Source organism: Leuresthes tenuis, unplaced genomic scaffold (genome assembly GCF_036924035.1).
Source record: "Leuresthes tenuis unplaced genomic scaffold, fLeuTen1.0.hap1 SCAF_11, whole genome shotgun sequence".
Classification (NCBI taxonomy): Eukaryota; Metazoa; Chordata; class Actinopteri; order Atheriniformes; family Atherinopsidae; genus Leuresthes; species Leuresthes tenuis.
The window spans coordinates 6,931,364-6,954,838 of NW_027325365.1; the positions used below are offsets into that span (position 1 = coordinate 6,931,364).

General features: G+C 38.2%; 1 protein-coding gene across 1 annotated transcript in view; it reads right to left on the bottom strand.

Annotated features, from left to right (window-relative positions):
• Nucleotides 1-5,373: 5,373 nt before the first annotated feature.
• rxfp1 (relaxin family peptide receptor 1) overlaps nucleotides 5,374-23,475 on the bottom strand; it is an 84,219-nt gene continuing 66,117 nt past the window's right edge. The window contains exons 12-18 of the mRNA XM_072395235.1: nucleotides 16,502-16,573; nucleotides 15,763-15,834; nucleotides 15,222-15,293; nucleotides 13,239-13,468; nucleotides 9,362-9,772; nucleotides 8,923-9,141; nucleotides 5,374-6,983 (exon numbers count right to left, since the gene is read on the bottom strand). Coding sequence (XP_072251336.1) covers nucleotides 6,559-6,983; nucleotides 8,923-9,141; nucleotides 9,362-9,772; nucleotides 13,239-13,468; nucleotides 15,222-15,293; nucleotides 15,763-15,834; nucleotides 16,502-16,573 — 1,501 coding nt within the window. The 3' untranslated portion in view covers nucleotides 5,374-6,558. The remainder of the gene's footprint in view (nucleotides 6,984-8,922; nucleotides 9,142-9,361; nucleotides 9,773-13,238; nucleotides 13,469-15,221; nucleotides 15,294-15,762; nucleotides 15,835-16,501; nucleotides 16,574-23,475) is intronic.

Sequence of the window (23,475 nt, forward strand, 5' to 3'; positions counted from 1 at the left end):
AGTTTGAGGCTTCACGCGTGTCCTCACCAACACAGCTACACACAACCCACCTTAGAAACGCTGTCACTCGACCTGACTAAATCTTGCTAGACCATTACAAACAGGCAATCTTTTAAATTAGAGATTGAATGCAGCTTTTGCACTTGTAGAAAAGGTTACAGTTATAACATGTTTGTTACCATGTTTGTTACCATGCTGAAAAGTGACTGATCAGTAGTAATCAACAGGTAACAGAGTTAAAGAGAGATAGATATCCCCCTTTCTAATTACACAAAGACGTGAAATTACGTTGAAATGTAAATACAGCTCAAGGAGGAAATTTACTTTTAGAATCACAATTTAGCAAACAATAATTTGATTGAAACAAAAAAGCATGAAACCGACATTTTGTTGTAATTGAAATAACCAACTGGACCATTACATTGTTTACACCTCAAAATACCACAAAAACAAAGTGTCAGGGGTTTGGTACCAATAATTAAGATCAGATTTATTTTCATGCATACACGAAATTTCTCCTCCGCTTTTAACCCATCCAGGTTGGCACTTGTTCAACACGCACATGCACATGCACAGGGTCACACACTCATTTGTTATTAAGGAATATAATAAGTTCTAAAGAAGTCCTTTCAGACTTAAGATTGTTGATGCCCGTGTGAGTTTAAAAAGATATTTCAATTGTGTAAAATTAACCTTTCCTCTGTAAATGAAATGATCTGCAGCCATTTAATCCTGGACCAGCCAGGGGGTTGTTTCAGTCACTCAGGGACGCATCATCTTACAACCGTCAATTCAACCATGAATTCAGAATGTGTGCTTGAAGACAATCTGAGGCAATCTGGACCAAAGGTAATGTTAAACCTGGAAATGGACCATTCAGGATAATGATCCTTCAAACACCAGTAAATGTTTCTATCTCTCTGCATTTTCTACAATTTTTTTTTCTTAGAAATGCTCCAAAAAGCTAATTGATTGTGGTTGTGTCAGTTACATGATCTTAATATGAATCACTGCTTCAAACAGCATGAAATTATAAAACAAAAATCAATAATTCCAATTGGTTTCAGTCACAAAAACTGAAGTTTTACCCATTTTAATTAACTGAAAACTGAATGCATCAGAAGAAATGAATTATTCAAGAAAAATACAAAAACTGCTTTCTCCAATAAATTTATTGGTAGACACAGTCAATACACTAAACTCAACAATGTCATGTTTGAATAAAATCTTTTCCATCAATAACAGTGGAAAGCCTGTAGTTATTATGATTAAATCACAAGGAAATAGCTTGCCTTTCTGTCTTTTTCGTAGTATCAGAATGTAAAAGTTGTTCACAAATCATTGGTAAGATAATTTCTTCTTTGTGTTTTGTTTATAATACATTCAGACACTTACAATGTTAAAAAAACAAAACACACAAATCTATACTTCACTGACTAAAGTATGCAAAACGGAGAATACAATTATAATGAATTGTACAGTATTGCCTTTTGTATAAATGCTTGTTACCGTAGATCACAATATAAAATGTATTGTGATGTGAGGGTTGCTGAGATGAAACTTAAATTAAATGTGAAGTCCCAGACCAGCTGGGCAATTTCTAGATAGGATGTAAAAAAAAACTATATATATAAAAAAAGACAATTAAACATTGCTGCCTTCTTCGTCATATCTGTTGAAATTATATATTCAACTTACCAGGGTCATCTCATATACTACATTCAATACAGTTAATTATTAATTCCTTATGTGGTACAGTAATTGTTGGTGGCAGAGGCAACAACTGTAAGATAAAAATGGTTAGCATCATATCACCTTTAGCAGACTGGAAAAATCCTATAACTTGAAATGTATTCAGATTTGCTTATTGTTTCTTGAAAAAGGTATAAAATAAAGTTGATTCAGCTTCTTCAGTAGAATGGTTTAACTGCTGATTGGACAAGAATGCGCCACAAGTCTAATAATCATTTAATTGAGCGTGAAATGTTTTTTTCTTTTTGTTACCCTAAATGAGTGCTTGACTGATTTCTGGAGCTTTAAAACCTCATGTTATACACAGTACAAAATATATCAAATGGAAATATGAAATCATGTGACAATGATATCACAACATTGGTAATACAGTCAAGAGCCACAAAAAGTTTGACTTAAGAAAAGTCTTGTTTACAGTTAACATGTAACAGCTACAACAGAAACAGACACAAGCCCTACATTTTGTTAGCACTAGAACCAAAAATCAGTGATTAGTTTTAAAGATTATTAGGTGAGTTTCTTCATAAATAATATCCCAAATGGCCTTTCCATAATACATCCCATTAAGGGAGCTTTTCAGTTATAGTTAGAACAGCTTTCAGCCGGTCTGCCTGGCCTATCTGTGTATGTGAAAGAAAACAGCTGCAGATGAAGACAGGCATATATTCCTCTGTAGAGGCAAATAAACTAATAGTTGCTGCATTAATAGTACTTGGATCATTTGCGGGGAAGTTGTTTAATTTATTCCTCGGTAAAGTTGCTATCAAAGACAAAGGGTAAGCTTAACTGACAGACGGAGATAAAAATGCCTCTGGATTTATACAACCAATGAGAGAAACATTACTGAACAACATATTTCAATGCTGCTGTGACTGGTTGACCTGGACATGCCTGTAACCTGAAATACATTCGCGCAGAGGCCTTTTAAACCTGTGTCTGGAGGATTTCATTAACAGTATCGAGCTGAATTTAATGGTGAAGATGTGAAGCCAATTAAAGTTTAGTTTGGATTCAAATCATAAATACACAAATGAATACAATGAATATTGTTATAAACACACCATCCTTCAGATTTAGTTTGGACAAACGAGATTTGGTGTGGACAATCCTTTCTGAATAGTCTCCCTTGGATTAATTCAGAAAAAAAAGACAAGTCAGAACCACTTGCTATAAATTTAGCATATTTTAAACACAGACACACACACTCACATGTTGATGGCTCCACAATAAAAGTAAAAAAGGACCACCAACATCACATCACATCAGCACTCTTCATCTTCAGGACATCATTGATGATGTTGAGATAATCCAACCAGTTATTCATGTTGGACTAAAGTGGTGTTCCCATTGAAGAACACCATCAAGACTTTACTGATTACATGTTGTGAAAATGTGCCTGGTTTGGTCTGGGCCTGGTTTCAGGAGGTTTGCATTAAAGCCCCAGTTCCATAATTCCTTCGCATGTAACCTTTAACGCCTGTGTAGCCAGGGTGGCTGTCTTTGATAAAGTCTGCTACTGGAAGCAGGGAAACCTTTGTTAAAAAGGAATGTTCACATAAATAAAGCCATGTAGTTGGAAGTAATGGCAACAAAATGAAAGTATATGAAAGCGTATGGATTATCACCTCAGATTTGGAGGGCATCAAACTCACTTTTGGACCAACATCAACTCCATTTCTGCCTGAATAAACCTCATGAGCATAAAGCCTTGGCAGATAGTACTGTACACACTTGGATTAATTGGATCTGACGCCTCAAAACAAAGACATTTATATGCATCACACATTATCTGTGACAAATCCTCTTCACTGCCTCCAGGAAAACTCTCTTCATAAAACAGTTGGCATAAATAATCACTTCAATCCATTTGAATTCCCATTCAAACCAGACACTGAGAAGCTATATATACTGTAATTGGACCTCATTATAATACTTTAATAATACTAACTCCGTAACTGCTCCCTGTCATTATTTAAGTAATTGACTTCCCGTAGGACAGTTTTAATTCGATTCATTTCAAAGTCTAGAAATAATTGCAATAATTGTTTACGGAATATAAATGTACCAAACGTTGCTTTTATACACACGACCAACTTTCAGGAAGTGTGTTATGCACAAGTGACTTTATGCTTTATGATTTAATTACAACATTACCATACATATATTTGGATATTGGATGTAGTGACTTATTAAAATGAACTGATGAGCAAGAATGTTAGTTTAATCATAATCTAATTTATAAATGAAGGGGAAAAAAAGAAAAACATAAAAACACAATTCTCAATTGAGTTGTGAGATAAATAAAAGTAAAGCCGTTATTGAGAGTCACTGTTAGTCACTCTGTGTAATGCAATATCTCTCAGATTTTTCAGAGTTAAAAAAAATAACTTGCGTTGTGTGAGAAAGAGTGAGAAAGCAAAAAAAAAAAAAAGGAAAAAATTTGATCGCTAGTCCGGGAGACATTTCAACTGAGTTAAAGCTAAAAAGCTACAGTATGTCAAAACACGAGAGAAAGCATTCGTGAAAATATGGAAATTTAGACACATTATAATTAATCTGCCTACTTTGATATTTTTCTTTGTTTGCACATATTGAATTCACCCTAGAATTAAATAATAAATTGCAGGAGAAGAAAACATCTGAAGAGGATAATTATTGTGCGACACATACAATGCCTACGCACTGAGTCATCTCACTCCTGAGTGCAGCCGCAGCAGTCAACAAAAGATGTTCCACGAGAACCAGAGGCTACAACAGGGACTGGATTCTACTTCTGAATCACAGCTTTGCATCAAAATGAAAAACAGCGACAGTGAACAGAAATACCTCTGTGAAGCTTTAAGCCTTTTTTAACAAACACTTTGTCACTCATTTAGTTGTGAAAACTGCATTAATAATTCTCACCAGGCTGTAGAAATTAACTCTCCCTTCAAGATGCCATTTTAATATTTTTTGTTTGTAGGAATTGTATATGAGCAAATTTAACTGGTTCCAAGGCTCAGTTTAGCATTGGCTTAAAAGTGGTTATGAGCTGGGTTAGAGGCTGATTAAAATTAGCTTCTTGTGTTGATGGTTTAAGTTTGTTTTACTATCATTGATGTTGTACAGTGGCTGTCTTGTTTTGTGTTGATAATACCAGAAGGATGATGACATGCAGACACGGTGCAGTGAGGAACTCCCCACATCTGGCAGGAGAAAGAAACTAAATGTGTGACACTGGGTAGATCCTCCCTTACAATGTATCTTGAATGAGGGAGATGGAGAAGAAATAAAAATAAAGACAAATATCCAGAGTAGCAGTGGCAAAGAGTGGAGATAACTGAGAACATGTTCTTCATCTTTACCATGCTAGATCCAATTTAGTGTAAGTTAAAGGGTAGAGAGTCCGGATGGAGTTCAAAGATAGGGCTATACTACTTCAATTGTTCAATAATCCCAAGAGAAGACCAAAACCAACATGAGTTAACACCTTCAGTTCACTCCAACCTTTTCGAGTCTGACATTTGCAGTCCCGAGGGCTACTTATCTTCTTAAACAACCTTAACCTTCAAGGAGGATTACAAAATCTAATTTGATATTTTCACTCCCTTTTTTTAAAAGGCTTGTTATATTCCAGTAACGCATGAGTGAACTGGTTTGGCTCAATGTCCTTGTTGTTGTTTTGATGGAGCTTTGCATAAAGAGAAATTATCTCCATCAGAAATCTTGATTGACTGACTGTGATCATTAGAAAAAATATATTTTCATTCTTGAGGGGTGTAATTCGTGGCTAATAAGACAAAAAAATATGCATAGGAATATAGTTCCTTTGAAGCTTTAATAACCTTCTAACAGAGCATGAAAAATGTAAACATTTGAGGAACATCTGTTTGTGTATTTAATATCCAAAGTGCTGGGGATTTTTCTTTTAAGTAACCTTTTTAGTTAGAAAATGTTATCAATGCGGATTACTTGAATCAGTCTTCATAAAAATCAAATCATTGTATCATCATTTATTTTTCTTTAGCAAAGATAAAATATTAATTTGAGCACAGAACAACTGCATGGTGCAGCTTTAAATTCAAGGGGTTTATTGTTAACCACTGTGTAAATGTATGATTTTGTTCTTTCTGACCAAGGTCAAGAAAGAAAAACAAATTACCACTTTAACACATCACCAAATCGGCTGATAAAATAAATGGAATATGTGAATTTTAAGCCCAGTAGATAATAAGGAAAGCCTCTATCATTGCACTTGACCAATCACAGCTTAGGTTTTTACAGCTCCTGCCATCAGCTCATCAATTTCAGGTAAAGTTTATCTAAAAATGCTCCTCATCTCCTCAGCCAGTAATTCCCCAAAGAAACCACCTCAGACACATGAAGATATTTACACATACAAGCTTATATTTCAATTAAACTTCCCTCAGTTGTCTTGTTACTCTTGTAAATCTTCATCTTTTGAGCCACAGACAGAGAACAAGGTTTTGTGAATCATGAATTCACAAACAACACATTCAAAGAGTCTTTGCCATGCTTTATGGGAGCTGTGGCTGTTTTATTTGATATGACCGCTCAATTCTCCTTGTATGAAATACTTAACTGGTCACTTCATCTTTTTGCTGCCACTTGGGCAACACCTACAAACAGCTTGATTTAGAAAAAGCTGTAATAAATACTACTATTTAACCACAAACAAGAAATCCTGGAATCATTAAAGGACTACACTGCATTTTTTTAGATGATGAATATGAATTGCTGACATGAATGTAGATTAAACATTTAACTGATTGAAATTACTTACAAACAGACATTTCAGCTGGATGGTTAGAGGAGTTCATTCGTTGGTGTGAATGTGTGGGTGAGTGTGAGAGTGTGCGGAACCGTTTGTTTCTGTGAGCACACTGATAGCACTGCATGCTGCTTTTGCTGTTGTTTTATGCACGTGGTAGTGTCACAATATCCATCATTGGCATTCTCCACAGGGGTGAGCTTGGCTGATTTGTCTGTTGTTTCCAGAGGATTTCCCGGGCTGACACCTTGGCTGTTTTCCTGCAGGGGCCACATTTCCTGCCAAGTAAGTGACTGTTGATGAGGGGGATGACCACTGAGCAGGGGCCTTTTTTGCCTGTAGTTAGCCCACACCTGCAGAATAGTCTCTTTGAAAGGCCGCGTGGTAAGTGTGTAAAGGATGGGGTTCAGGGCGCTGTTGATGGGGAGAATAAATATTACGACCCAGGAGCTGATAGTACCTGCCAGTGGAGACAGTAAGAAAAGCGAGAAAAATAAATAAAATGACAGAGATAGTACACTCCATTATAGATTGCTAGAATTTGGAAAATTACTATTACTTTTATCAATGCACTTTTATCAATATCATTTTATTATCAACCTTTATTTATACAGGTAATCCCACTGAGATACGGGGTCTCTTTCTCAAAAGAGATCTGTATATGAGTGAAAAGTTAAAAAAAGAAACACCCAGCAGGGCATGGAAAATATTATATAAAATTATGTGAAATAAACACTTAAATAAAGAAGTATTAGTCTGAGGAGAAGCTAAAGTTTAATCCTTAAAAGATGTCTTTTATTATGTAAAGCTTGACTTTGCTGGTAATGACCTTGGATTCACAGCCATCAGCCGAGTAACAGAACTAACCTGTATTCACCCTGCAGCATCAAACACTGCTGTTATGTGAAAGCTTGCAGCATCTTTGAGAAACGGACAAGGTGTTTTTTTTTTATGTCAGTCCTCTGATAAACAAATGATTGCTTTAAAATATGAATCCAGCATGTAAGATGATAAATCATTTCGCTGTCTTTATCTGGCACAGTGAGAACTGAAACTAAAGACCTCCCTGTGTTATAATTTGCGACTTGCTGGTTTCATTGTAACTGAAATCCACCTTTGTGCCAGGGATTTGGATGTTTCTCGAGAACACATTTCACAGTAATTTTACAAATTTTCTTTGTCATGCTGTCACATCCTCTCTGCTCCAAAGAGCTGCCAAAACAGCAAATGTAACAATCAGAGGTGGATCATATAACTTTTTGGTGTGACTTAGATAAGGCAGTGCAAAGTAAAATATATTTGCAAGAAGATAAAACTAAAGCAAAACTAATGTAACATTTTGAAACATAAGATATAAAAGAAAGCATAAAAGACACATGACTAACAGTTTGTCAGCTAATTAAAGGTTTTTCAGAAGTGATTTAAAAGAATGATACTTATTTTGTGACCACAAACTCATTATACAAGATGATTCAGATTTTTAATGCTGATGATCTCCTTTAAACTTTAAATTAGATGTGGAAACACCCAACAGGTTGAATAACTTGGTGAACAAAGACCAGCATGGGAAGGTTTGCCACGAGTCGATGTTCAGATAGGCGCTTCTCGAGTAACTGCCCTGCACAGGTGTAGGAAAAACACAGACCTTTTTTGGTAGCTGATGTACATTGTCACCAAGAATCTGCATGTCCAAAATCAACTTCAACTCACTTTTTATAAAATTTGGTCTGTTATAAATGTGAAATTTAAAAAAAAAAAAAAAAAATTCAATAATGTACCTTCTAATGAGTCACACCTTTGTGTGGAAACTGTAGGCTCAGATCTTTTCTTTTTCTTTATTGACCTGTTCTTTTAACTCTGTACCACCTAGTCCACGTTTGTTATGTAAAAACAATCAAACTTAAAAAAGTTCATCTAGACACCCCGACATATGTAATATGTTCTGCAGGCTAGACAGATGCCACTTCATAATCATTTCCACAAATATTGTTTTTTACTAATATTTGTAACACACTTACTGTCCGTTAGTATAACACTCCGGTGGAAGCCTCTGTAACGATTATTTCTTCAAGATTTTATAAATCTAGTAACCCTGACCATAAAGCTTGAAAATGTGTGACACTCATAGTGTTGTGACAAGCTCGATTTGGAATGTTGCAATGAAGAGCCTGAAGAGTTCTTCATTAAAATCTTGAAATCAAGTTAAAACTAGTTAAGAGTTTTCTGGTTTGCACTTGGTAAAGGACCACAGTAATGCCGTTGTAGGCCTGTATGGAAAAAATCTTTTAGAGAATTATAGCTGCTAGAAACTTTACAGAGCCACACTGCAAGTCTACTGAAGTGATGTTTTCAATGAGGATTTACAGTAAAGTTTTATAGTTATAGCAGATCTACTGTACCCGGAATCTCCACCTGCATCAGTGACAGGATCTTGAGGATGAAGATGGGGATCCAGCAGAGGGAGTCAGTAATGACTATAGAGAAGAACCGTTTGGCAATGGTAACCTCTTTTTTGATGTGATTGCTGTACATGGTGGTCTGAGTGCCTGTCCTCTGGATGTTATAAAACATGCTTGCATAGGAGAACACAATAATGAGGAACGCCACCAGATTGAGACCTATGGAAAGATATCTGATTAGTTCTGGACCTTAATATTTGCAATGAAAATAAAAAAAATATTGACAAAGCTGCATCTAATCAAATGAAAATACACTCAACATATAGTAAGGCTGCATATTTACAGTAAGCTTTTGAGAGTACAGGAGAGCAAAAACAAGTAGACAAAAAAGAAAAGAACAAAAAACACAAGGACCCCCATCCCAACACCAAATTCTCACCAAGGAAAATGACAATGGAGTAAACATGAGCCCAAGCTGTTTCTGGCTGCTCAGAATGCAAAGGGAAACAGACTCCATTTGTCCCGTAAAAGTTGCGAAATAACCCCTTGCAGACCAGTGGCAGGAAGGCAACTATAAAGCCGAACACCCATATCCCAAGCAGGATGGTGACAGTTCGTCGCCAGCCTGGAGTTAAGTACTGGAAAGGGTACACAATGCAGATGTATTTCTCCAGAGTGAGATAAGTGAGGAGCAGGACAGACACTTCAGTGGACAGCATGGCCAAAGAACCGATGACCTGGCACTGACTGCTGTCCATCCAGGCCTGAGCATGCCGATTGTACTCTCCTCGAAACTTCAGGTCATACGCACCAATCATGAAGAGGTAAACCCCCATCAGACCATCTGCACCTGCAAGGATGGACAGTTGTGTTTTAAAAATCCTTCTGAGAATTTTAAATATTTTAAATATATCTAAGGTGTTTGACCAAACATACAATTTTTTAGATGTATTTTGACCTCTTTGTCATGAATAGTTTCAACAAATTTCAGAAATGCGGGAATGTCGTCGCCAAATAACCCAGAATTCATTTGTGAAGTGTTTCTTTTTAAGGCAGTTTTCATCAGAGCGAGTTACAGTGCGAATTCCTAAAGGTGAGATTACAATCAAACTTCGTCTAGAACTGGCCCAGAGACAAAAACTTTCCAACTGTAAAATTGAGACGACAGGGATGGTACAGGTCTTTGTACACTGGATGAAAACTCTGTTGTCATTATACATGTATATTTGGATATGTATCTGGATATGTTTATATATCTGATCATGCTTTGGATGCTTGAACTGCAGTGTACAAATGGATACAGATACAGATGGAGAATTGTGTGTCACGGAGATGTTTGACATCATAGTTCCCAGGCAAGCAATCAAACTGAGCCGTGTCAAGAATTACTGTATTTTTTTCGAAGTGTATTCCTTCCAATGAAGCATAATTCAGGTGACACTTGTGGATTTTGTTAATTTGTACGAGTAAATCAAGCTGCGAACATTAACACTTTATCTATATAGGCTACATATATAAATAATTATCCATATATTAAAAAAAGGGCTGCGGAATGTTCTCTAAAGAACAAGTAGCGGTCTCTTAATCTATGTTCAAGAAAGGAGAAAAGACATAAACATATGGGTGAAACAAACAGTTATTTTAGTGTATTCAGAGTATATAGCTGGGGATTAAAAGTTGTCTTTTTCAATTCATCTAATCCTGTAGTATATCAAACTTAACAGTGAAACAAGGTGGTTCATACATAAAAGACTTGGGGATTTTTGGATAGCTGCACTGAATCCACTTCCCCCTGATCAAGGAGAAGTGTCACATAATCCTTCAGGGACATGTTGCCTCTCTGGTTTACCTCCATTAGTCACCTAAACTAAACCCTGCGAAGCATTTATGGGGGCACTTGAATACAGAGAAAGGTAGGCATTTTACCTTCTACATCAAAGAAGTCTTTGTAACAATGTCAGATCATTTAGGCATAACAGATGATATAAAGTTGAGCAGAAACATTTTGTATCTGTAGATTTAAATTTAGAAACAAACAATAAAAAGTTATTTAGAAATTTATGAGAAAGAACATAATCTGTGGTAATCACAGATTATGTGATGGAAAGTGATGCAAAAATAACAAAAAACACCTGACTGGAGGTGCTAGGCCTTTAAGGGGGGGCTTATACACCAAGCTGACAATAATATGTTAGATGCATTTGGATTGTCTGTATTTTCTGTGTGTGTGTCATTGTTGGACTCCATCAGTTTCCGTCTCCAGATGATTCAACTTGTAGAATTGTCTTCCCTGCTGTCTGTGAAAGAGCTCACTCTGATTGGCTAATCTAAAACAGGGCTTGAATCAGACTCCTTCTAACAGTAGCACATGCACAACACTGACATTCACTGCAGTGCTGTCTCAAACGGATTATATCATACACCAACCACTCTCTCTGCTCTACCATTGTCAGATTGAGTTGTGACAAGCTTTTCTATTGACAATATGAGGGCAAGCCTTCTCTGCTGGATGGTCATGGTGGGAAACAAAAACAAATAATACACACAATCTCTTCTAACACTTTCACAATAACACAATAACTAAGTGGACTGACAAAACAAAAGAGCAACTTTAACAATATTGAAAAAAAAAGGTTTTTCTTAAATATACATGGTTTTGCGAGTTTCCCTTTTCATATAATGTTCATATTATGCACTCTGCACCGACAAGCTCTATCATCTTGTGCTGGTGCAGGCTGTGAGTCCTGACCAGGACTTGGAAGTCATCGATGTCATGTGTTCATGTGTGGAGACCCAGCAGGGGGCCTCTCATTGGTTCGTTGCACTGGTTCAGTGAATAAGACTGCACACTGTAACATTAAACTTTGTTTTATATTGCAGGTCAAACAGGTACAAAACATTTGTAGTGTGAAAGATGAAAGGTTAACTTCATAAACTGATCAAACATATCATACCTCACCCCACACTATTAAGTGGAGAAAGGCTTACCGTCTAATCTAGTTTAGCCAAGAAATATTGCTTTAAATCTCACCTTTGCATTGCATGTTAGAGATTGTTATTCAGAGTGGAATAGGCTGATTGTTACCACTCCAAAAATAATTATGACCTTATCTAGTAGAAAGACTGAAAAAGATGCATATGTCTGATTCCATGCAGAGTACTGGCCTCATTAGTCACCCCTTAATTATTAGCTTTTTAAAAATATATTTAATCTATATCTCAACCCCTGCTGTGAGTAATGCCTTTAATAAATATATGAAAACAAAGCTTATATGATTCCCCATTTGTTGATATTATTTATTAAAGAAAGCTTTCTCCTTTTTTCATGTCAGATGGAAGGACTGAAAGTTTAAAGCATTAAGTTGCCTGTGGTTGACCAAACTGGTATGAACGTCATTATTAGGACTTTGGCCTCAGGTGGATACTGTGTTACCTTTGTAAAAAAAAAAAACTTGTGGGAGGAAGCTGGAGTGCGAAGTAAATCTTTAAAGGTAATTTTTTATCCAGGTATAAAGAAAGCTGACTAAATATGGAAAGTTTATCCTTTGTTTATGGACTAAAATCTGCTCCATCCCTATAATAACAAGACTAAAGGCGACTTTCAGACATGTCTTGCTTGTATAAAGACAAACAGTATAATCTATTGATGTAAAAAAGTAACAAGGGTATTTTCATTCTGTCCGCCCCTTTAAGCTCCATTTCATCTGTTCTCAACCACAGCAAAGTAGCAGGTTACAAAGAACAATCCCAACTGACATTTCAGGAACACTTCTGGAGCTCAGTGTGTTGAGTAAAATCAGCCCTTAAATGCCCTAAAATGAGAAAAGTAGTAAAAAAATGTAATTAAATTAAATCCCCTCTGATAACACGGTGGATGTGGACCTGACACTGTTTCAACATAGCTCTTTGTCTTTGTATATTCTTATCTGTCAGGCTTATTCCCATATGCATGCAATGTTCCCTACACCATTCTCAAATTGGGCCTCTTTTAATTAAATTTGTATTCTTTTCAAATACCATCGTTAATGAACTTTCTTCCTCGTCATATCGTGGTGTGACCCATACAGTGTATAATCTTAAAACTAGCATGGCACATGGCAGTGTGTGCAGGAGAATGTGTCCCATTACTTTTAGTATGATTATCAAACTATTACCAGATTAGTATCAGTGCTTCTGCTGATTAAACTATTCTTACTTATCAAACATTCCACTGTATTAATAAGAAAGACAGCAGCACTTATCTGAATGTCATCATAAACACAGTAAATAAGGTCACATAGTCACACACGGTGCTGATACACTTTTTTTTTACTTACAGCAGAGAGAGATGATGCACATGGCATGAAGTTTGTTTTCAGAGCGGATGTAGGAGCGCATGCAGATGACAAAGATGTTGCCGAAGCAGGTCGTGGCGGACACGACCCAAACAAAGACCCTCAGCACGATGTTGGCCAGCAGGTCCTCAAAAGATGAGATGCCATCAGTGTTGGGCTTGCAGCTGCGCACGTGAGGGGCATAGCCACAGTACTGGAACTTTTTAAAGTAGCTGAGATGACATAAAAAAAAGTTATGTTTAAGAGAGTTTTATAGAGATATAATATTTGAAGGTCCATTTTCATTAGCATAGGTGAATTTACCAGACATAGAACGAATGGCAGTGTCAGGCTGTGCGTCCCTAAAGGTGGTGATACTTGACAAAAAACCTATTTAGATTGAAATTGATGGGGGTTTTTTTGTTTTCTTTCCTACAATACACCCATAAGGGGAAATCAACAAAGGTTTAACATCAGTCATTCATCAAAAGTACAAAACAAAAAGGAAAGTTCTCCCAAATTAAAAAAAACCCTTCAATTTCTCATCCTTGATGGAATCCAGTCACGCATATTGATTGAGATTTATTTCTGTTTTCCACTGTCATAAATAAATGTGACAACATTTTTAAAAAACTTCATCATAAAATATCCTGCCAACATACTGCCCTGTAGCTCTGAATATGCTATCTTCCTCGGAATGACAAAGTTCAAACTTTTATTGGGCGCTCGCTGTTTACCATTTTGGTGCATTAGCATCTAACATGGCTGATTAGTACGATGTACGATAAGTCGATGTGTCATAATTAGTTATACGGGTATCTTCTCAATCTCAATCTTCTGAAACCAAAGTACTTCACAATCAAAATTTTGACATAGTGACAACTTGAATTGGAAAGCAAGTTTATTACCAAATTTAAGAGGATATATCTAAAGGAGAACATGAAGTTTTCATGATTTTTCACCCAATATCTCTTGTGACATTTTCACAAATGTAAAACTTGTGGATTCGTTGTTGACTAACCAACATATGGCCAATTTCATAGCAAGGAATCTCTCCAAATATGCTGTTCTGGTTATGCAGTCTAACTCTGACCACAGCTATTCTCGAGTAAAACTAATTTTCTATTGAAAACTATTTCTAACCTTAACTTCAGAGATACAGAATAACAGAACCACAACCTTCCTGTAAAAAGAGGCTGGTTTTATCATTATTAAAGATTTTTTTGGTGTTCTTTTTGGGTCTTTAAGCTCAACAAAGGTCATTCCATTTAGTTTCACTCAGCTGAGGCAGTGCCATGACAAAAAGAGGGGTTCATATTGGAACTCCTTACAGGGGAACTCTGGTATTTTTAAACCTAGACCTTATTTCTGGCATGAAATACGTTTATCTACTCACCAAGAACAGTTTGGTCCCATTAGAGGTGTGTGTAGAATTCCCTCCGTTAGCTCTCCTATAGCAGCAAGTAGCCACATGACAGCACCTATAAGCTAATAGAGCTATAGTACACGTTCGTTCATTCATTCTTCTTAAACTATTGGTGAAATAAAGACAGATAATGCCTTATTTAGAGGCTGCATCGTCCCTGCCCTGTTCACTCTGATATATGGATATACGCCGATCGCGAGTTATCTCAATAGCTTCCGAAGGATGCCAACTTTCGCCAAATTGTTCTCGGTGAGTAGATAAACATATTTCATGCCAGAAATAAGGTCTTGGTTTAAAAATACCGGAGTTCCCCTTTAAAAAATTTATCCATGGCTGAAAAGGCACATATCTTCTCAAGGTGCATATCTTCCGATACCTGCATGGATGCATTTCAAGCTACTTAAGTCACAGAGAGAATGGATTACACTAAACCTGACTTAATCATCTCCCAGGAGAAAAAGATGCCTGAATATCAATAAGGGTAGCTCAAGGCTCACCCTTAGAGGTGCAGTATGTGAGAAAATGTTGGTCTGTGTAGAGCATGACAATGAAGTACTTACATGTGCGTTAGGTATTTAAGAGGTTCAAACATCCTTCGTTGTATGTTATCAATTTCTATCCCCTCAATGCTCCTGACCAAAAAACACACACAAAAAACACATTGATTATATTCATGCATTTGGCAGACGCTTTTATCCAAAGCGCCTTACACTGGTAGTTGTATGCCAGACACAGATTTCTAAATGTGTGATATTTTAGAAGTCTTGAAATCACGAAAACTGTTTTCATAAAATGTTCCCTCACTGGCTTTCAAAGGGATAAATTGGATAATTTTCTACATTTTCTTTTTTTCTCTGACAGATTTTGGATCTTGGGGGGCTCATTTTTTTGTGTCTCAAAAGAGAAAGTACATAAACCACATAGAAAGTACATACCCCCCCCCAGCTTTCATCACACTGTTATTTTATGTTTCCTGCCCTTCATCATTAAATATGGCTGGATAACTGTTCTAACAGCTCTGACTAAACAGGGCATTTTTTATTTTGCATCTGCAATACAAATTTCTTATTTAGTTTCTGGGATGTAAGACAATATACTTACAGGGATTTTAATTTATGTAGCTTGTCAAAGTGGTCAAGCTGAAGCTCCATGATGGGATTATAGGAAATATTTCTGGAAAATAAAAATGTTCAATCAATTTAAAACACAAATGAATTAACATGAATAACATCTCATGAATAACTTCTAAGGACCTTACTTTACAGAATACATCATATGTAGACAGACATGAAGCAATGTCAGTACCGCATCTCCATGACAACAGATGTAACCCGACTGCTTCTCTTACTTCCTCCCTTCCCATCATGCTGTCATACCACCTATTGTTGCACATATTAAAGATTTCCTGGCTGGATGTACATGAAATCTTGTTATACACCCATCACACTGTTTGTTATCTGTATGGTAATCAGTGCATTTACTGCATCCTGCTCATACATTTTAAATTTATTCATGCATTTCCCAACACAGTTGTTACTGGCGGTGGCAGAGTTTTCCAGACTAGACTCAGAATTTGAAAATGAACCTTCATCAACCTGGCTGTTTTGTGGTAAATTCTCTTCACTAGTTTACAAAGACAAATTTGGCACTTGCGAGCCACTTACATTTCTTTGACAGATAGTTCTTTTGAAGATTAAGATGCCCTGTATTTTCACCAATATCTATTCTTCTACCAAAATCAACCAACAACATATTCAAAACATTCTCTAGCAGCATTAAAAGATGTCACATTATCATAGAATTTTTGTGTTTTAACTATGTGTGTATGGAGTGAACTCACAGCTGGAGCAAATCCTCCAGTAAGAAAAATAAATTGGGCGGTATCGCGACCAGTCTGTTGTTGGACAGATCCCTGCTCAGAGAAAAATCAAAATCACTTTCCCATATATACAAAACACGGAACAGATGCTGATGTTCAACAGAAGGTACCTGACAGATGCACACAGATCATTAAATCATAGTTTAGCATCTGTAAATCTTTCTCCTGTACATGAAAAATACTGGCACTATTTTTAAATACAATTCCAAAATTTGATACACCCACGATTTTCATGTTTCTCTGATTATGTCTTATCTTCTTTGCCAGAATGGCTTCCATAACCGGAACCCATCAACAATAACAGATTTGCAAGTAGGGAAAACAAAACTTCATCAGAGCCATCTTATCAGTCTTTACTGCAGATTTAAAGACATGATACCATGTTTTGTTCTCTTTAATAATCTCTTTAAAACTCTCCTTTTCTTTGATTTCTCCATTTCTCCACTACAGTTTCACAGACAACTAACAGGAAAGTAAGATAAGTTGGGAAATAATCATGCACTATTATCTATCCTAACTACATTGTATTCCATTATGAATATGAATACGCACAGAATTAATCTTCAGCACCACCATAAAAGCAGAATTGTTTGCTAGTTTGGAGCATTCAGGTGTGTGTTAACACTATGCCAAGGAGGACCGACTGAATCTTGGAAGTGTTATAGGGTCATTTCTAAACAATTTGGGGTGCAACACTCTACAGTTGTCAGTATTATTCACAAGTGGAAAACGACCAAGATCATTGCCAATCTTCCTAAGAGAGGATGTCCCAACAAATTCATCCTAAGGTCAGACCCTGTAATGCTAAGAGATATTTCAAAAGAAAAAAAACAGGCCTCAGTAAGCATGATAAATCTTAAAATTTGTGACAGAACAATTAGAAAGAGACCAAAGAAGTATGATCTATCTGGAAACAATTCTTCTCTCCAAAAAATAAATAAGAAAAATCACAAATTAAGTTTGCAAAGTTACGTCTGAACAACCACAATAACTCTGGAACAATGTCCTTTGGACAGAGAAGACCAAAGTGGAGATGTTTGATCATTCTGATTCTTGATCATAATGTTCTGAAAAAGAAAAGAATCAAGGTTCAAAGTTCCAATCAAAAACCAGACCTCAACCTGACTGAAATGCTGTGGTGGGACCTTAAAAATGGTGTGAAAAAACAAATGCCGCAATCCTCAATGAACTGAAGCAAGCTCTACTGTAAAGAAAGGTGGCACAAAATTCCTTTACAGCGATTTGAGAAACTGATAACATCACACAGAAAAAAAGATTAGGTTCTAAAAGCAACTGAATCATGTATAATTACGTGCTTAGTTTTTTTAAAACACTGCTTCTGCTTTTCTAAGTATAATATGTCATGTACTTTTGTTCATCTGAGGATATTTTAGTCTAATTTTAAGGCCTGGTGAGGACTAAATTACTTTTTATACTGTCCTTATACGTAAAACCTTAGAACTGAAAAACTGTGTACTTTCTTTTTCTTATGACTGTCTACTGCATTCACTTATATGCTGCTACAGAAAATATATGTCTATACAAAATCATTAAATCCCTATTTCATCAGCTTGATAACATTTCAAATGTGATTTTCATTTAATTTATTAATAAAACCACTCCTAACAGTATGATCGCTCCTTCTGATCATGTTCAATTGCATAAGAAAAAACAAGCACATCTTAAAACATGTTAAATGATGTTTAAACCAAATGAGGGATATTTATAATTCAGTGTGTATAGACTTAATGATTTAAGAGTGCCTCAAAGAAAATACAAGCTTTTTTGGTGAATTTCTAATCACGTTAAGACTAAAAGTAAACTATAATTTGTAAACTATAGAGGAGGTTGGAGCTGAGCTCAGGAGACTTCAGTCAGGGAGGGCTGCAGGCCCAGATGGAGTCTGTCCAAGGCTTCTGAGGGACTGTGCTGGTCAACTGGCTGTCCCTCTTCATAGGCTCTTCAATATGAGCCTTCAGATGGAAAAAGTCCCGGTGCTGTGGAAAACTTCTTGCCTCATACCGGTGCCCAAATTAGGGCAACTGGTGGAGCTGAATGACTACAGACTGGTGGCTTTGACATCTCATATCATGAAGACCTTGGAGAGACTCCTTGTTCGTCGCATGAGATTGCATGTTGCTGAGGATCTTGACCCCACATGATTCTGTACATGCTGCATCAGGCATATGCGTATCTGGATGTGCCTGGTTCATATGTGAGAATCATGTTCTTTGACTTCTCCAGTGTCTTCAACACCATACGGCCTCCCATACTGAAAGACAAGCTTCTAGGTATGGGTGTGGCCCCCTCCCTGACATCGTGGATTATAGACTATTTGACTACCAGACCACAGTATGTCAGGATGGGGAGATGTGTTTCTGGAACACTAGAATACAGTACTGGGGCTCCGCAGGGTACAGTTTTGGCTTCTTTTCTTTTCACCCTGTACACATCAGACTTCAGGTACAACTCAGAATCCTGCCACATACAGAAGTATTCTGATGATACGGCTGTTGTGGCATGTGTGCGCGGTGGACAGGAGAAGGAGTACAGGGACCTTGTGGAATCCTTCTATGGCTGGACCAAAAATAACTTTTTGCTCCTGAACACTACCAAAACCAAAGAGCTGGTGGTGGACTTCAGGAAATCTAAAACTCCATACCAGTTAGTCTGCATTGATGGAGGGGAGATAGAGTCTGTTCAGACCTGCAAATACCTGGGGGTGGTGCTGGATAATAAACTGGAGTGGTCTGCCAACATAGAAGCAGTGCACAGGAGGGGCCAGAGCCGTCTCTTCTTCCTGAGACGGCTCAGGTCCTTCAATGCCTGTAGTGATATGATATGCATGTTTTATCATATTATCATTGAGAATGCACTGTTCTATGCTGTTGTCTGTTGGGGGAATTTGGGGGAAAAAAATTTAGGCGCCTGGACAAACTGGTAAAAAAAGGCCAGTTCTGTTTTAGGCAGATGACTAGACCCTCTAAGTGGTGTGGTGGAGCAACAGATGAGGAAGAAATTATATTCTGTTTTGGATAATAATTGTGGATCCTCTCCACATCCTCTCCACAGCATCCTGGCAGGTCAGAGGAGCAGCTGCAGTACTGAGAGGTTCAGGAGGTTCTTCGTCCCCACAGCCATAAGGCTTTTTAATAGTTACTGCTGACATGTTCTTCTCAAATTTATTTGATTTATTTCGTCATTGATGATGATGATGATGATTTATTATTATTAATAAATTGTTATTATTGTTATTATTATTATTATTATTATTATTAATATCATTATCATCATCATCATCATTATTATTATCATTATTGTTGTTGTCTCACTGTCATTGCCCACGTGAGCATTGAAGTCCCCCAGCAGAACGAGGGAGTCTCCGGTAGGAGCATTCTCCAGTGCCTGGACAGGCACAAACAACAGTCAGGACCCGTCCCCCCACCCGAAGGCGGAGGGAGGCTACCTTCTCGTTCACTGGGGTAAACCCCAATGTACTGGCACACAGCCGGGGGGCAATAAGTATGCCCACACCTGCTCTGCGCCTCTCACCACGGGCAACTCCAGAGTGGAAGAGAGTCCAACCCCTCTCAAGAGGACTGGTTCCAGAGCCCAAGCCGTGCGTCGAGGTGAGTCCGACTATATCTAGCCGGAACCGCTCAGCCTCGCGCCCCAGCTCCGGCTCCTTCCCCATCAGAGAGGTGACATTCCACGTCCCAAGAGCTAGCTTCAGTAGCCGAGGATCAGACCGCCAAGGCCTCCGCCTTCGGCTGCTACCCAGCTCACATAGCACCCGACACCCTTGGCCCCTCCCACGGGTGGTGAGCCCGTCGGAAGGGGGACACACGTCATGATTTCGGGCTATGCCCGACCGAGCCCCATGGGCACAGGCCCGGCCACCAAGCGCCCGCTGCCGGGCCCCACCCCCGGGCCTGGCTCCGGGGGGAGGCCCCGGTGTCCCATATCCGGGCAAGGGATCACAAGGTCCAAATTTCTTATTCATCATAAGGAGTCTTTTGAGCTGTTCTTTGTCTGGTCCCTCATCAAGGATCTGTTTGCCTTGGGTGACCCTACCAGGGGCTTGAAGCCCCGGGCAACATAGCTCCCAGACTCATTGGGGCACGCAAACCCCCCCACCACGATAAGGTGACAGCTCAGGGGGGAAAGACAAGCTTCTAGGTATGGGTGTGGCCCCCCTCCCTCAGCACCTCCAAATCCGAGACTATGGTTCTCAGCCGGAAAAGGGTGGAATGCTCTCTCCGGGTCGGGAATGAGATCCTTCCCCAAGTGGAGGAGTTCAAGTATCTCGGGGTCTTGTTCACGAGTGAGGGACGAATGGAGCGGGAGATTGACGGGCGGATCGGTGCGGCGTCTGCAGTGTTGCGGGCTCTGCACCGACCCGTCGTTGTGAAGAAGGAGCTGAGCCAGAAGGCGAAGCTCTCTATTTACTGGTCAATCTACGTTCCCATCCTCACCTATGGTCACGAGTTGTGGGTAGTGACCGAAAGAACAAGATCGCGAATACAAGCGGCCGAAATGGGTTTCCTCCGCAGGGTGTCTGGGCTCTCCCTTAGAGATAGGGTGAGAAGCTCAGTCATCCGAGAGGGGCTCGGAGTAGAACCGCTGCTCCTCCGCATTGAGAGGAGTCAGATGAGGTGGCTCGGGCATCTGGTTAGGATGCCCCCTGGACGCCTCCCTGGGGAGGTGTTCCGGGCACGTCCCACTGGGAGGAGACCCCGGGGAAGACCCAGGACACGTTGGAGAGACTATGTCTCTCGGCTGGCCTGGGAACGCCCTGGGGTCCCCCCTGGAAGAGCTGGAGGAAGTGGCCGGGGACAGGGACGTCTGGGTTTCTCTACTCAAGCTGCTGCCCCCGCGACCCAACCCCCGGATAAGCGGCAGATGATGGATGGATATTGTTGTTGTTTAGTATGAAATCATTGTAAATATTTATAATTTTTTGAATTTCCCCCACTGGGGGATGAATAAAGTATTTTTCTATTTCTATTTCTAATAAGACTAATAAAACTAAATATGGTTGATTTTTCTTTCAAAAGAAAATTAGGAAGTTGCCAGGCTTATCCCTTAAAGATAAGAAATATAGTTCTAAGAAGCACAAACATGTTATGCGATCATGTGAATTTCGCTCCCACTCTCAGGAGTTGCACTTGTCTTATCCAGATTCTTAAAGTCAAACACAAACAGCTGCATTTTAAAGAACCCAGCCCAAAGCATAGAAGGTACAATTTAGACGAAGACAGTAATGACTAATGTTACAATGAGAGCATTAGTGGTCAAATTTTATAGTTAATTTAACAACGCCCTTCAAAGATTTCCTGAGGCAAAAGAAAAATTTCTAATCATTAATGAGAATAAGTCCTTCTGCATGTCTCCACCAACAGTACAATATATCATAATTACTGATTCTTGAATTATGACAAAGGACATGTCACAGTTATCTTGACTTCTGACCAATAAAATACAACCAGTTTAACCTTTAATTATATGGGAACGTTCTGCAAAATTGTAAGAAATTCTCTTAGCATTTTCTTGAGATGTTGCACCCCAACCCTAACTCTTGACAAGAAAGGGACGGACAAGCCCACAACATATTGCCTCCGGACACTGCTGCTGCTGGCACGGAAGTATAAAAATTTCACAGGTCCTTGGAAGAGGAGCTGTGAGGAGTCGCAAGGCTTTTATCAGCTTTGTACAGGCAACATGAAGGCACATAAAATGAAAGGGAGACAGAGTGAGAATTCTGTGAAGATCAATGCAAGAACAAACTGGCTAAAACTCAGGAGGGAGACAACGTCTAATGCAAAAAGTGAAGATCTGCTGACATCTATTACAACTTTCAACGTCTGGGGTTTTCAGTCAGTAATAAAGAGCTGTTCTGTGAAGTGAACCACAAAAATTAAACATCAATTACCGTACTAAAAGTGATGTTGACTGTAATTCATACTGCTACTCCTATAATGTCGAGATGAAGCTCAAACATGCCAAAATACATGTGAAGAAACTTCATGTTGCAATGTGTTTTTCTCATTGTTCTCATTCGTTTCTCAAAAATATCTTGAGGTCAAAAATCAAAAGAACTTTGATAAACCAACTTTGGTAGATAGTATCAAGGTCCAAGTCCTTCAAATTTCCCACAGCTCATGGGCTATTATTTCTATCTATATATCATCAGATTGCTGTGATGATGACAGCTGAGAATCAGAAAATGTTTCTATACGGAGTACAAATTAACTCACTTCCTTATTTTAAATCAACTTTTTGGATTGTTCAAATGAAAATGTTATCCTCTCCAGAACACCCTAAATAAGCACACTCACTCATCACTTATCATCAGTATTACTTACCATTTCACCTGTGTCAACATACTGTATGTTGTATATACCATTTTACATCTTGCACATACCTTCTTGCATTCGTTTATTCATTTTTGTGTCTATATTCCTTCATCACAGAGCTCTGTGCGATAATCAAGGTTATTCTATTGTATTTAGCATAAAAGATTGTGTTTAAAAAATTTTGCTTTTTCGGCAATTTGTTTGCTGACAAAATAGTTGGTGGAACTTGAATATAGTCAGGAACTGAGATGTTTACTCCTATGAGGAAAAAGTATTCAACAAATATAATGAACGGGACAACTAACTGACTGTAACAAATTAACTGATCCAAATGGCCATCCTAAGGCTCAAAAGTACAACAAATGGTTGTCATTAAAAGCGGGCATGAATTTGTTAAATGAAGCCTTCATTCCAGATGTGATATTATTAGACACTTGAAATCATGTCAGTCCTTGTTTTCAGCAGCACTTCAGAGTTTGTACTACTTCTAGTCAGGCAGCAATCACAAACTATTCAAACAGACTGTGAATGTCATCATGCAGAACATGTCTTCACCAAGTGGATAACTTCAGCTTTGTT